Source organism: Sinocyclocheilus anshuiensis, unplaced genomic scaffold (genome assembly GCF_001515605.1).
Source record: "Sinocyclocheilus anshuiensis isolate Anshui unplaced genomic scaffold, SAMN03320099.WGS_v1.1 scaffold1406, whole genome shotgun sequence".
NCBI lineage: Eukaryota > Metazoa > Chordata > Actinopteri > Cypriniformes > Cyprinidae > Sinocyclocheilus > Sinocyclocheilus anshuiensis.
The window spans coordinates 157,789-172,430 of NW_015557146.1; the positions used below are offsets into that span (position 1 = coordinate 157,789).

General features: G+C 41.3%; 1 protein-coding gene across 30 annotated transcripts in view; it reads left to right on the forward strand.

Annotated features, from left to right (window-relative positions):
• ptprsa (protein tyrosine phosphatase receptor type Sa) overlaps positions 1-14,642 on the forward strand; it is a 237,753-nt gene that overhangs the window by 84,101 nt on the left and 139,010 nt on the right. For all 30 annotated transcript variants that reach the window (XM_016473225.1, XM_016473226.1, XM_016473228.1 and 27 more), the window contains one exon: positions 10,693-10,861. In XM_016473225.1, the coding sequence (XP_016328711.1) occupies positions 10,777-10,861 (85 nt within the window). In that variant the 5' untranslated portion in view covers positions 10,693-10,776. The remainder of the gene's footprint in view (positions 1-10,692; positions 10,862-14,642) is intronic.

A 14,642-nucleotide genomic window follows, 5' to 3' on the forward strand; every position in this document is an offset into this window, starting at 1 on the left:
TGTGAAAAAAACCCCCCCCCCCCAGTTTCTCTCATGTGTGTTCTATACTTGAGCTTATTCAATCCCACTCTGTAATCCCTACTGCCTGTCTGTTTGGCCCCTCGGGCCTTGTTACCATTCACACTTGCTCAATCAAGCTCTTGCTCGCACAAGACTGCACAATTCTTATTGCCCCCGCTTGATCAGAGAGGGAGAGGGAATGTTTTCCATGCAAGACTTATGTGATTATTTCACTTACATTTGCGGGTGCACCCTTAAATGATGCCTTTCTGGTAGTTTGTCTCTGGGAGCCTATACAAACTATAATATATATATATATATATATATATAGAGAGAGAGAGAGAGAGAGAGATATTGCCCATTGCGTAACTGACCCGAATTCGAATCCAGTTCGGGTAATTTTTGTCTTTAATATTAATTTTTGTCACATTTTTCACATTTTATAAGCATAAACCTAACTTAATTTTAGATTTACTATTTTTAAACAACTATTTTTGCTGTGTTTTTTTTTACAAGTGTTGTTGTTGTGTTGTTGTTCATCATCAGACCTTTGTTAGATTTGGTCTGCTGAGCCTGTCTGGAACCCACATTTTTACCATGGGAATATGCTCAAAGTTGCTAGGCTTGGGAGAAAGCATCTCCCCTAGCAAGGTATGCTGTGGAAAGTTTCCCTTGGACTCGATATGATTTCTAAAGCACTCTGGAAACTCAACAATGCAGAGGTTTGCCAAGAAAATACATTTTGGGAAAGGCTTCTGCTTCTATTTTAGACAGAACTGGACAGCAGTAACAATACCCGGCTTGATATTCTGCATAAACATGAGCGTTTCAGAGTGAAACACAATCACACATTCTCTCGTTCTTCCAAAACACGCAGGCAGGCAGCTCTTCCCTTGAGATGGCAGATCCGAGCAAGCCATATGGAGCAGGCTGCATCTTGCTGAGCACGCCTGACGACAGCCTAACAGCTTGGGCTGTACTGGAATGACAGCCTTCAGTTCTTTTACCAGGTTTTCCAAAACCTGCTTATTTTGCTCTCTCCCACCCTCTTCATTTTTCACAGTACTTTTCCCCCCCTCTTCATAACCAAACAGATGGAATGAGGGACTAGCATCACATGTTTAGCAAGCAAACACACTTATCCACTGACAGCTCCATCCAGGCTTAATAATCTGTCTCATTCAAACACCTCCCTAAATTATGCCACATAACCACCCTTAGCTGTCATCCCAGAGAGCACTTGAGGGCCTAGAGCTCACATATCAGGTGCCCGCCTCATCTTCCCTCAGAGGAATAGATGATGTGAATAGCAATAACACAAGAGTGTACCCCTCGAACACAAACTTCCCCTTTTGAGGGAGCCAAAATGATAACTATGGCAACGTAAGATTGTGTTGTTCTTTTTCATTTCATTCCCTCCTAGCACAGTTGGTGGTTCACCACTTGATGTGTTCAGCTCTTCTCCGGCACCTCCTCCTACCCGTTTCTCCGTAATCAGCAGACGTGCCGCACCATGTGGCTGGACCGGAGAGACCAGGAGAAAAGAGCATCACAGCTTCTTAATTTAAAGTATTCAAATTCCCCACGAGTGATTTTGATTAAGTCAGCCCACACATTCCCGTTCACGCTCAGCGGGTACTAACGAGACTTGGGCGGTGAGAAGGAGAAGGGGGGCTTCCTAGTCTGTAATGAACAGAACTGCTCTCTGCTTCCTTGTGCACACAAAGAAATTCTAGCCCAAAGTATCGATGTTAGGTTTGAAAATAAAGTAGCTGTATCTAAGATAAGAATTAGAGTCTATTTGTCTGCATCTGATTATGGATCTCATGAGAGCTTTGAGTGTTCCTTGGCTAATAGCAGGAACTCTAACAAGTCATCGAACCTATAGTATTGGATTAGCTTTCCCACAATTTCACGTTTTCGGTCAGCACTGCCAATTGTTACAGTAATGAAAAATTGATTGTTGTATAATCAGCCTGACTTGCTTGCGGGAAAATGTCCCTCTGTCAATTCCGTCTGCCCAGTCAACCAATCACCGAGATCGATTCATCGGATTGACCCGATTGTGTTCTCTCTCACTCTCCGTCCTTCCCTAAGCAAGAAAAGATTTACTCATCTCATTTTCCCTCCCTTATTTAGGCTCGTTGTTCCATGAATGCGAGTCAATTGAGCATTGTTGATGGAGGGGTTCTGCGAAAGGATGGAGTGATGCTCCCGGTGTAGCGCTGTCATCCTCTTACCTGTTCGCTCTGCCGACGTTTTTCATTTCTTTGACCGCTCGGACCCTCTGTACGAGCAGGAGGCCGCGGGGTGGCTGATGTGCCACAGCTAAGTCGAGGAACTCTCTCGCAGCTCAGAGGGCCTGTCAGATCTCTTTAGAGATAAAGAAACGAAGGCGCCTCTTGTTCTCACGCTGACTACACCTCACACCATGCAGCTCTGACTTAATGCCTGATACAGTGTTGAAGTGTGTTTCCTAACAGGGAGCGCAAGAATGCTGCATGGTTAAAAAAGAGCTTTAACCAGCTGCTTGACCTCTCACCTTTGATCCCTCCTGCAAGTCTTCAGTTGTCCGAAGAGGTAATAAGAACTTATTTTGGGTGGCCAGGGAAGGATTTGTTGGGCATTGATCAGGGCGTATTCTGATGCAACACAGCGTCAGCGTTGAGCCTCAAAGAACACTGCATGTCCTTCATGAGGTCGAACTCCAACAATAACCTAGTGTTTTGATGCCTGTTTATGAGTGGTACTTGCGGACAGCATAGTCTCTGTTTCCTCAGCAGCTCGTTCAGGGACACATCAGAATATCTAGCTGCCCAAGTTGAGGCTAACAACCCCTCTACCCCATTCCTACTGAGCATGTGGGGTCACCTCACCTCCGACCCCACTCCTATTCTACAATCCCTCCCTTGTGCAGCCCAGTCAGCGAGATTAGTAACATGGGAAAGCGCGACTGTGGTAGAGCTACCAGGACTCTATTTGCCTTTCCTCCTTGCAGCTTTTATAATGGCCATAAAAAGTGGCCAGTTGTTATTCTCGAGCTGGGATGGAGGGAGGTGACGGACAGGAGACTCAAACCCAAACCTGGCCATCTGTTTTCTGTCTTCAACACGTCTCTCTCTCTCATTCTCTCGATTCAGCAGGAGGGAACCGCATCTACTCAGCCCAGTCGTGAACCCAGGGACACTTACCTCACTCACACACATTCGCGTCTGCCTCAGTGTGCTTTCTGCCGAGGCTCCAGTCGCGGTCAGAATGAGATTATACACTCCTGCACCCACTCACCACAGTGCTGTCATGTAATTACAGTGGTGAGGAGTCAACATGCTTGAGCAAAATGGTTTTATTATGGTGAGTAAAGGGGCGAAAAAAATCTGAATTCCCCATTTGTTGCCACAGCCACCATTAGCGCGGCACTCTTCGCAAAGTCGGTGCAGGCCCTGTCGAGTGGAGCATGTATAAACAAGGTGACGAATTGACCCCGGGGTTGTTAATTAGCACAATTAAGTTATTTCAGTTAATGGTACTAGGGGGGAGCTAGCGTCCTTGAGGAAAGAGCTCTTAATCTGAACAGCTCCACTTGTGTAGTTCAGGTGCAAACTGCCTCTCAGGACAGAGGAGGGTATGCTAGTGCTAAGTGCAACAAAACTACCTGTGTTGTTCAGTTTAGTGCCCAAATACCAGGATGCATTGTATCCCACCATCAGTAAAAGACAGGAGCTTGCATTCATGTTGGGATTATTTGCTTCCTACCATGAGAGCAGGATGTTGTCTGCAGTGTAGAGCACTAACATCCTGCCTGCGGCAGTGTGGTTACACCTAGCCTAAATGGATGCACATTGCTGGAATGCTAATGAAGTCCATCTACCCCGCCTCAGGCTGCGCCGCCAATAACAGTGAGTGGCAGCGTAATCGTCCACCTTTGAAAGGAACCATCCCATCCTCCAGAGCAGCTGCCGAATCATAGGTTGCCAGCTTCCCAAATAACAATTTATTTACCTTGATTTGAATGATTCCATACTGCAATCCCGTAGCAACCATGCAGAGCTGCTATTTACCCAGCTAAGAAAAGTATTCCAATTTCCAAGGGGCACCTGCGCTTAATGTAATTTTATTCCTTGCTGGGGTCCGGAATATAAATGTGCGCCGATATTTCCTCCTCTAGGGTGGTCCTGGAAAAGCTCTTAGTTGGGTCTTAAAGGGCAGGCATCGCATGTAGATGGCTTGGTGAGAATCCAGAACGTAACGTCATTCTTCTTTCAAGGACTAATGTATATCGCAGCCAGGCCGAATTTGTAATTAAATTGGCTTTTGTGAAAGGTACATGTCACAGACAGGAGCATGTCAAAGACTCAATGACCTGTCTTTTAGACAATATGTGACCCTGGACCACAAAACCAGTCATAAGGGTACATACAACTATTTGAAAATCTGGAATCTGAGGGTGCAAAAAAATCTAAATATTGACAAAATCACCTTTAAAGTTGTCCAAATGAAGTTCTTAGCAATGCATATTACTAATCAAAAATTAAGTTTTGATATATTTACAGTAGAAAATTTACAAAATATCTTCATGGAACATGATCTTTACCTAATCTTTACTTAATATCCTAAAGATTTTTGACCCATACTGTGTATTGTTGGCTATTGCTACAAATATACCCGTGCCACTTATGACTGGTTTTGTGCTCCAGGGTCACATATGTCCTACACTGAAAATATCCAACTGCTTTTCCATTTTAGTGCACAATCAGAAAACTTGAGGGCGATGCTGATAGGCTAACCAACACTTTTGCAAATGAAATGGCTTTACTAGTGCTGTGTTGACATTTCTGCAGCTCAACTAGCAGAGCATTAGCAATGCCAAGGTCATGGGTTCGATTCCTAGGGAATCCAATTTTATACCTTGAACACAATGTAATGGAAATGTTGACACATTAGCAGTTGAAACACTCAGTTTAGGGTGGGATGCACTGAAGATGTAGCATATTAGTTCATCACAACCATTAAATATGATTTGTTATTGCTATTGCTAGTCCTAAACTATTGCTAGTGATAAAAATGTACATAGGACTGTCAGTCTTAATCTTCTAAAGGTTTATTTCCTCCCTGTTTAGGAGTGTGCTAGCACATAGATGTTAGCCTGAAAGCTAACAGATATGAACTAAAAGCCTCCAAGCTTTATGTGGGTTTGACTGCATTGCAGCACGTCTGTTCCTCTCACAGAAGTGAAAGGACTCTTGGATTTATCTCCCTGAAAGCGCAAAGGTCAAACGTGCCACCTGGTTTTCTCAGAATGACATATCAGCGTGAAGCAGCGTTCGCTTTGTTCTGACACGCGCACACATACACTCTCCATTCTGGTTGTACTCAAGACTCAGAATTATGTAACGGCTGTTTGGAGAGGATATGGGAGAAAGACGTTTTCTTGGCAAAAGCCCCCTGCCTGCTTCTCTTGCCTCTCTCTTCCCTGTCACTGTTTTGCATCTTAAGTGGAGACAGAGCGACTCCTGCGTGTGTTATTTTTCATCAAACATTTCATCTCGGCTCCACGGCACATCTGCAGCGCAGGGAAAAGCTGTAGATCATCTCGCTGCCATTGTAAACAAACACAAAGGCAGGAGGCTTTGGTCACAGAAGACGTCGCTGTCTTCTCTCTGTGTCTCTGTAGATTGCAGCCATGACTGCGATGGCAGGTGTGTGCCTTGAAATGAAAGGCAATCACCTGATAATGCTGTTATTGTTATGCATCTGTGTGGCGCATTAGAGGGAGAGGATAGAACTGGCAAAAAATATTTACATAATGCTCCCACAAATGCATGCAAATGCATATGATTACTCAACATTGGCAGTGTACAGCGAGGCTTTAGGATGAATCTCACTAAATCTGTCAAGAACATGTCCCGTTTATTCTCGTCACAAGTCAGAATTCACCCTAAAAAAAAAAAAAAAACTTAAATATGAAATTGTAGATTACAGAGAAAATTAAGTAGATATAGTAGACATTGGATATCTATTTATACAGTCTCATTTTCCTTTCTATCTATCTATCTATCTATCTATCGATTGTAGTATTTGTTGCTCTGTATTTAATGTTATAGTATTTAGTATATTTATAGTAATTTGATTGTTATATTTATATTAATATTATTAATGATAATTAATAGTAATAATTATAATATTTCTTGTCATTATTATCATAGTTATTATTATTATATTACTACTACTAATAATAATTATATGTATTATATTTCATTTATTATTTAACTTAATTTTGTATTTTAATTTAAAAAAATATATATTTTTTTTTTTTGTGAGTGTGTGTGACATTTACTTGGTACTAATGATTCTTTAGGGCAGAAAGCAAGGAAAGTAATTGGTAAAGTATCATAAAATGCTTCCAGTGAGGTAGGAAGTACCTTCAGTGTTGTTTTTGTGTCACAATTAATGCGTGTCACCAGTGTTGCAACTCTCTGGGTTCTTGTTATTGGATTTCACAGTGTTTTGTGTATACTTGTTTTAAATTATACAAACTTGGATTTACCATTGACTTTAAATGTCAGCTGTACTGTCAGAACTGCAGTGGAAATGGTAGCTGAATTGTGAAAGCACCTCTGGCAGAATTTTCCGTAGGGACGAATGCTGGCCTCTCTCTGTGCACTATTCAAAATGGCAGCTTGGACAGCAAAGAAAGACAAACACGAACTCAAGCCACCTGGACTACACAGTCAAATCTGGCACTGACATGAAAGCCAGATGTGTGTGTGCTCGAGTTCTCTCACTTTACGGCTGCGGACAGACACATAAGTGTGTGTGACCACAGGAGTAGTGTGTGTCCTTGATAATTGGACTGAATCAAGAGCCATTCACAAGGGCCTCCGTTGCCCGTAGCATACGGAGGGAAAGGGCGCCATTACGAGGGGCTCTTTAAGGGATATTACATTCGCTCGTAAATAGAAATGGCCGTGGCATTGTTTTATGAGACCCCTCTGAGGTCTTTGTCTTGAATCTGGTTTTAAACCATCACGTTTTTTAGTGCGTGTATCCAATCAGAGGGCCAAGCAAAAAAATCAAGATCCCGTGTTCTTTTCCACTCATTTTTGGTGGCGGGATTGTGCGTAATGACACGCTACACACTTCACAGCGTGCATCACTTGTTTAGCTAATATAGAAGTGTAATTAGCATTCGTTAGCTTTGTGATGCTGATAAATCTTCCTTTGTAGGACTGGGATGTTATCAGCCCTGCTAGCATGCAATCACCTACAATATCTTGAGTCAAAGATGACTATAGGGGTTAAGAGAGCGTTGCAGACAAGTTGTAGCAGGATGTCTTTGAGATCACGCCCGATTGCGCGTTATCAGCGGTTTGATCTCTATATTGAGGAACGTTCTCTGGGGCGCTTAATTGGGAGTTTTAATTGGATGTTCGCCATGGTTTCTTCCCTCACTCAGACTCGCTGGGGACTCCGATCTGGCTTCCTCCTCTGATTATCCAGCTTTAAAAATCTCTCTCACACACACACTATTGTCCTCCCAGTTGTTATGCAGCTGCATCTATTTCTTTTCTAAGCATCTGCACAGTGGTTTCTTCATCGGCATGCGCTGCTACCAGATTTTTGCATTCTTGCATCAATCTGTTTGCACACATCGGGACGAACTGCTTCATGTATGCACAAACTCAGTGCTAGCTGTCTTTCTGTTTTCATTTCTCAGGACTGCGGATTTCATAATCATCTCTCACATTAATGCGAGCGCATTAAATGCAGCATGCGCTTTCCGCAGCTACGGTTTGTACTTGGCCGTTCCAAATGTTTATGACTCTTCTTTGCCGTTCATTTAGAAGAAGATTGTTATTTCCGTTCACGCGCTACAATGCAGTTGTGTCTTGCCCCATTTTAACACTCCTATTATTCTTGCGTCCGCAGGGCATGCATCTTTTCGTGCACCCCAGTTTGAAATGCCAGATCTTTCAATCTTTCACTCTCTTTTCTGTCTGTCGTCGTATCTCTGTTTCAGTGCCGAATCCGACATGTTAGCATTAATAATGCATGGAAACGTGCAGGATTAGGAAGCCAGCCAGTCATGAGCACAGCCCTGATTGCATCTGACTGCTGATGCTCTCCATTAAAAAGAAAACACACACTTGTACGGCATATCGCCATTGGCTGGAGGTAGCAAGAAAGATAGGAGATAGAAAGACCTGGAAAGATAAAAGACCTGGGCACGCATAAATGCACGTCTCGAGAGCCGCTCGACTGACTGTCAGTGGTTGCAATGCTGGTATCCGCAGGCATTGCATATCCTTGGCTCATAATGGCTTGTTTAAAAAAGCTTGGGTTATTTGGAGTTTGGAGGTGTGGGGTTTCGCACCAAAGCTGTTTGTATGTACCAAGTGTGGCACGATTTTGCATCAGCATCAAATGCATGCAACACATTGTTAAGAATGGCATGCCAAACCATAATGGCATGACGCAAAAGTTGTTGCATAGTGGCTGTGCATGTAGTGTCGCTCCCCAACGAGTCCATAACATTCGCCGCTCCGTCCAGCTCAATTATTCATACACACAGATCCTTGTGCATATTGCATGGCAGTACAGTTGAAATGTGCTTATTTTCCCAGCCTTTGGGGGCTAGCCAAAGTGGGAAACATGAATTGAGAGCATTTGATTCGCGAAACATCTATATTCTGACGTCAGTTGACTTCATTAACTTTTGCACCAACAAATGCGACCATGTTGCATTCGTGAAATTGAATCGTTTCACCCCAAGCGTGATACAAATTGACTGCCTTTGATGAATGCATTGTTAGTTTGCATTTCGTTGTAGCACACTGTTGCAATGAAACTTCAAACCTTCACGTTCCAGACATGGTGAACGGGAGCTGCATTTGGAATCTGACTTGGACAGCCAGCGTAGGAGAGCGTCGTAAATCAGGGCGGACATATTCCTCCTCTTTGTCTGGGCATGCCGTGCCTGCTTTGGCCCTCTGTTTGTGGCGCTCCAGAGCCGAATCCCTCGACTGACGTTTTCAATTGTTTATGTGAGGCGGAATTTCTAGTGTCGCCATGCAGGTTGACAGGAAACCCCAAGCTGACAAGCCAGCTGTCACTAGGTCCTCACTTGCGCATTATGACTTACAGGCTCTCTGGAAACGTAACACGCCACACTAGAAGAGCACAAATAGCGATGCAGACTGACACGGCGTGTGTGTATATGATGGCTGTGTTATTGTGTTGATCGCAGGAGAAGGACACAATAGACTTATTATGAAAGTTTGAAGTGTTTCACGTGCCCTCCGAGGAGGAGAACAAGAGTGGGCTGTTGCAGTGCATTATGCCGGCTCCCACAATCATATAGCTATCTTGGCTTCTTGGTGACATTTGACTGTTTAGTTTTCAGTGTTGATGACTTCTCTTTATTTTTTGTATAATTTTTATATTAAATAAATTTTGGGACAATATTATTGTAATATTTCATACAGTATTATTAATAGTATTTTATATAATATTATAAAAAATATTGTCAATGTTTATTTTTTGGGAATACACTTTGGCGTTTTATTTCTAATTTATTTAGACATTTATCAGTTAATTTTGTGCTTAAATATAATATTTTATCCAAAATAAAAAATATTGTTATTTATTTTTATGAAGAAGGCACAGTGTGTCAGTACCATTTATTTTATTTTATTTTATTCGTATTGGCTAATGTTGTATATTTAATTTTACATGCTCATTTCTCTTATTTTTACATTTAAATTATGTTTCCCATCATTTAACACTAAGTTAATCTTTGACAATTTTTTGTTAGAAAATTTAAAATATTTAAAAATATTTGATTAAGCTTGAAGTTATCCTTTTTTTCCTTTTTCTAGAAAATGAAAAATGTTTTTATTATTTTATTTAAAGATTAATTCACTTATAGCATTTAGTGGTTTTATTTCTAATTTATTTAGACAAAATATCATAGACTTTTAATATCAGCCATTTGTCAGTCCATTTAGTAGTTCCTCAGCTTCCACTGTTGGTCCTCTACCAGATCCCCGGGGCACAAATTAAAAAAAAAAGTGCCATCTTGGACTGTGACTTGTTTGAACACCCTTACTGAGTCACACAGGCCTGGAGGTTCATCTACAGATGCCGCAGTCACTCTTTACAGAGTCTCAGCGCTTTATGTCAACATCTCTTTCATTCTCGACGTGAGCGAGCGCTTCCGAAAGCAACTACACATGTTCGTGCGTCTCTTGCCATCTTGCCATCTGATGTTCTTGCCATCTTTAATTAAATGGTGTACAAGCACATTCGCCGGGTTTCCGCCCCGCATGTGTGAGAAACACAGCAACCCGCGAGTCGACTCCCAAGGCAGAAAGCAGTGACGGGGGGATTAATCGCAATTTGGCTAAAACAAAGAGACGCGTCTGAAATATTGATGAGTGTCTTGGTAATTACAAGATGGGCGGATAAGTAAATAATGACGAGATCCAGCGATAAAGCCTGACTAATTATGAGTTGTGTGAAACTGTAATTGGGAGTCTGAGGGAAAATGAACAGGCTCAAACTGAGCGTTCTGGTAAAGCGTGTGAATGTACTTGATGGTTGACTGGTGAAACAATGTTAACATTTTTGTGTTTTTCTTGTCTGTGAGCGAGAGCGTCATTAGTCATCGGCATTCTCCTGTTTTCTCTCCTCCAGAGTGCCACACATCCAGCGTGCCGACCCTTCGTCAACAGCCTGTGGGGCCACGGCTCTCCAGCCAGGTCAGAGGTCATCTGCGACATGATGCCAGCCAGCCACCTGCCTATCCTGCTCTCCCTGAGTGCCCTGCTGCTGTCTCCGCTGCTCACCGGCTCCTTGGCCTTATGTAAGAGCAAACTAAGATGAAACTTGAGTTTAGAAGTCAAGTTTAAGTCTCAAGTGTGTAAACTCTAGAATAGACAGTTTTTTCTAGAATTAAGAGTTAGTGCTATGCAAATGTTAAGACTTTTGACCTAATATTGGCTGATTCAGTGGTTGAGGGTGCCATTTTGGGTCAACGCAACACATTATCATTGCCGACCCAATAATGGCCAAATCAGTGGTTAAGGGTGGCCATTTTGGGTCGACATCGACGTATTACCATTGCAGACCCAATATGGGCCAAATCAGTGGTTAAGGGTGGCCATTTTGGGTCGACATCGACGTATTACCATTGCAGACCCAATATGGGCCAAATCAGTGGTTAAGGGTGGCCATTTTGGGTCGACATCGACGTATTACCATTGCAGACCCAATATTGGCCAAATCAGTGGTTGAGGGCTACCGTTTTGGATCAACTTTAACATATTACCATTGCACGCCCAATATAGGCTGATTCAATGGTTAAGGGCAGCCATTTTGAGTCATTATAGACTTATTCTCATTGCACGTTCAATATTGGCTGATTCAGTGATTGAGGGCAGCCATTTTGAAACAACACTGACGTATTACCATTACAGACCCAATATTGGCTGATTCAGTGGTTTAAGAGTCAATATCATTGGCCTGTATACTCGTAACTAATACGTAACTATTAAAATGTAGGACTATTCTCATGAGCAGTTGTGAGAAGTTCTGTCATGGCAGAGCAGCAGGTTTAATATTTGAAAGAAACCTTTTGGTTGTGACCAAACTTGAGGTTAAGACTAAATTTAAAATTTTCTTAACATTAGCGATGGTCAACTAGTTGATTAACCTTCTTTCCACTCGTTTAAAAAAATCTGGATTTTTCTATTCAATTCAAGTTTATTTGTATAGCGCTTTTCACGATACAAATCGTTGTAAAGCAGCTTTACAGAAAATCAAAGTGTATATGGTATATTTGGTATATATGGTATATGGTATATTTGTGTAAATTGTTTCAGAACTTTTGTTTGCAACAATTTTTAAAATTAAGACTAAACAAGCTTTATTTACCTGCTAGTTGATAGGAAATTTTTTTTCAAATATTTATATTGGTGTTGATATTTTTATCTGTAATTTAATTAGTTTTATCTGTTAGAATGTTTACATTATTAAATCCTCTCAGAAAATGTGTATTTTTTAGGTCAATTGAACCCGAAATTAATCTAATTATACAGGACTTGATTAAACTGATTAATCAGCTAGTCATCCAGGCAAACCACCAACTAGTAGGTTTCATAATCATCAAAAACAAAACTGTGTGGGTTTAAGGATCTCCCCGTACATGTAGAGACGTGAAGCGCGAGATCACTGTTTATCGGATTATTTCGTCTCTCTTTTCCGCGTGTATATCTCTTCATCAGATGGATCGGGGCCTGCGCTGTCTTTTAATTTCCAAGGCTCGAAGTCAGGATTTGTTCTGCACCATTTCTCCCCTAAGATGGGTTTAGAGACACATTAGGGAAACAAAACAAAGAGTCAAGTGAAGTAAAGAGGGGCGAGTGCGAGCGCGGGATGAAAGCGGAGGTAAAGCCTCCCCCTGCTGCTTTCAAGCCTAAAATAGGTGTAATTCAAGCGCTGCCCGAGAGATAACGTGAGAATGGGCCGCTGTCAGATATGCCACGTCTTTGTGTGCCCGACATTGTTCTGTTCTGCTGTATGTTGGTTTTGTAAGGCGGCCCAGAAGCTAATGTACATCTGACGCAATGAGGGTGAACAAAACTATTACTAGTCGTAGGTTGCTTGAACGTCTACTATATTACTTACGTTTTATTCAGGTTTACGCTTATAAAGGGGTGTTTACTTCAGATGCATTCAAGATGCTAGATGTACTGCAATGGAATGGATTTTCTCCAAAATAAGTTATTCTTTTTGTGACGCAATCTTAAAAAAACTAAGTTTGGAAATGCAAAAATGGCACGAAACTTTGTATTTATGCATTTTAAAACGCAACAAAGCACAATCGAGCTATAAGCGATTGCGTTGTTTCTCAATTTCTTAAAAAAAAAAAAAAAAGGATTTTTTAGTATTTTTTGTGTTTTTGAACTTTTTATTAGTTTTTTTTTATGTCTATATAATTTTTGTTCATTTTCAATTTAGTTTTAGTTATTTTTTTTATGTACCACCTATGACTGTAGGATATATAATTTCTCACTATCAATCCATCTCTGTTTTCATACCGTGACACCCTCAGAATTGCTCTGCGTGTCTGTGTTTTTGTGTCTTCTGTGCGATTCAGATGTTTACTAGGCAGTGCACATCGTCCCAGAGCTCTAATCACTCCATCCCCCCCCCCCCAACCCCTGGCCACCAAAACCCTCTGCACAGCGCCGTCTGATTGGCTGCGAAGTCGTCCGCTGTACTCTCAAAAGGCTCTGATCGCTAATTACTGTCTCGTCAGGTTGTCGTACAGCACAGCCGGCTGAACGGGGGACATTTTGTTGTTGTTCTTGTGTCATTTTCAGTGTTGGAGAAGCTTTGAAAGTAATTTGGAAAGGTTTGCTGTGAATTGTGAGATGTTATGCTAATATTTGGGGAAAAAAATAGAGTTAACATTTAGATGTCAAAAGTTAGCAGTTAATGACAGTTGCACTTAAAGTTATAAATAAAAATAACTGATTAATTTAAATGAACTGTTTTAGTTGTTGACTTTTAAAGCTAATGCTTTGTATGAAAGTTTGGAAACAGTCAAGTGACTCTAAGCTAAGAAGCTAAAAGTTAGCAGTTAGCAACAGCTGCACTTAAAGTTACAAATAAAAAGAAGCTTTTTTGACTGTTTAAACTAACTTTTATTCATGTTTCACATGAGTGTTTAGGATCAGTCAAGCTACTTTTTTGGGAAAAGAGTTAGCACTAGCATTTGGCCACAGTTGCACTTAAAACTAGACTTAAAAGTAGCTTATTTTAACAGATCCATTCAAATTAACAGTTTTAGCTATTTACTATTAGACATCATGATGCTTTTTATTAGAGTCTAGAAACAGTCAAGCTACTTTTTTGGGAAAGAAGTTAACACTTAAGTGCTACGTGTTAGCACTAGCATTAAGTGACAGTTACACTTGAATTTACAAATAAACATTTTTCACTGATTGAAACTACAAAATCAGATTTCCTATTGAAATTTTAGGATGGTACTATAATTGCATTGGCTAGCATGGTGCTAAAGCTATGTGTGCAATACAACATGACATAAAAACTGCAAAGTAGCACTAGGAAATTTTCATGCTACACTGCTACTAATTGGAAAACGTTGCCTGTTTCTAGTAAAGCTAGTAGCATCGCATAGATAAATCAATTGTCAAATTTGTTTTTCTTTTCTCAGAAATGCATCCAATTGTGGATGTAAATTGGGCTGTGATCTGTTTCGTATGGACTTTAAATGTTTTTTCTTACAAACACCTGTTTTAAAGGCGTCGTTCAGCCCACACACGCCGCCCAGGTGGATTTGTGGTCGTTGTGTCGTACAGCTGCGCCGCACACGGGCCTTTACTTAGACACACACACACAAAGCGAGTGGATGTCACCTCTGCGAGAGGTTGCCAACTGCATGATGTCATCCTCACCGCCTCCCTCCCTCTCGCTCACTCATGCTCTCATAAATCAACATGTGGAGGAGACATTTTTAATCAAAAAGAAAAAAGGGCTGTGAATAAATCTGGCCTGTGGTAATAAAGCTTGGGGCTTGTTTGTGTGTGTGTGTGTGTGTGTGTGTGTGTGTGTGTGTG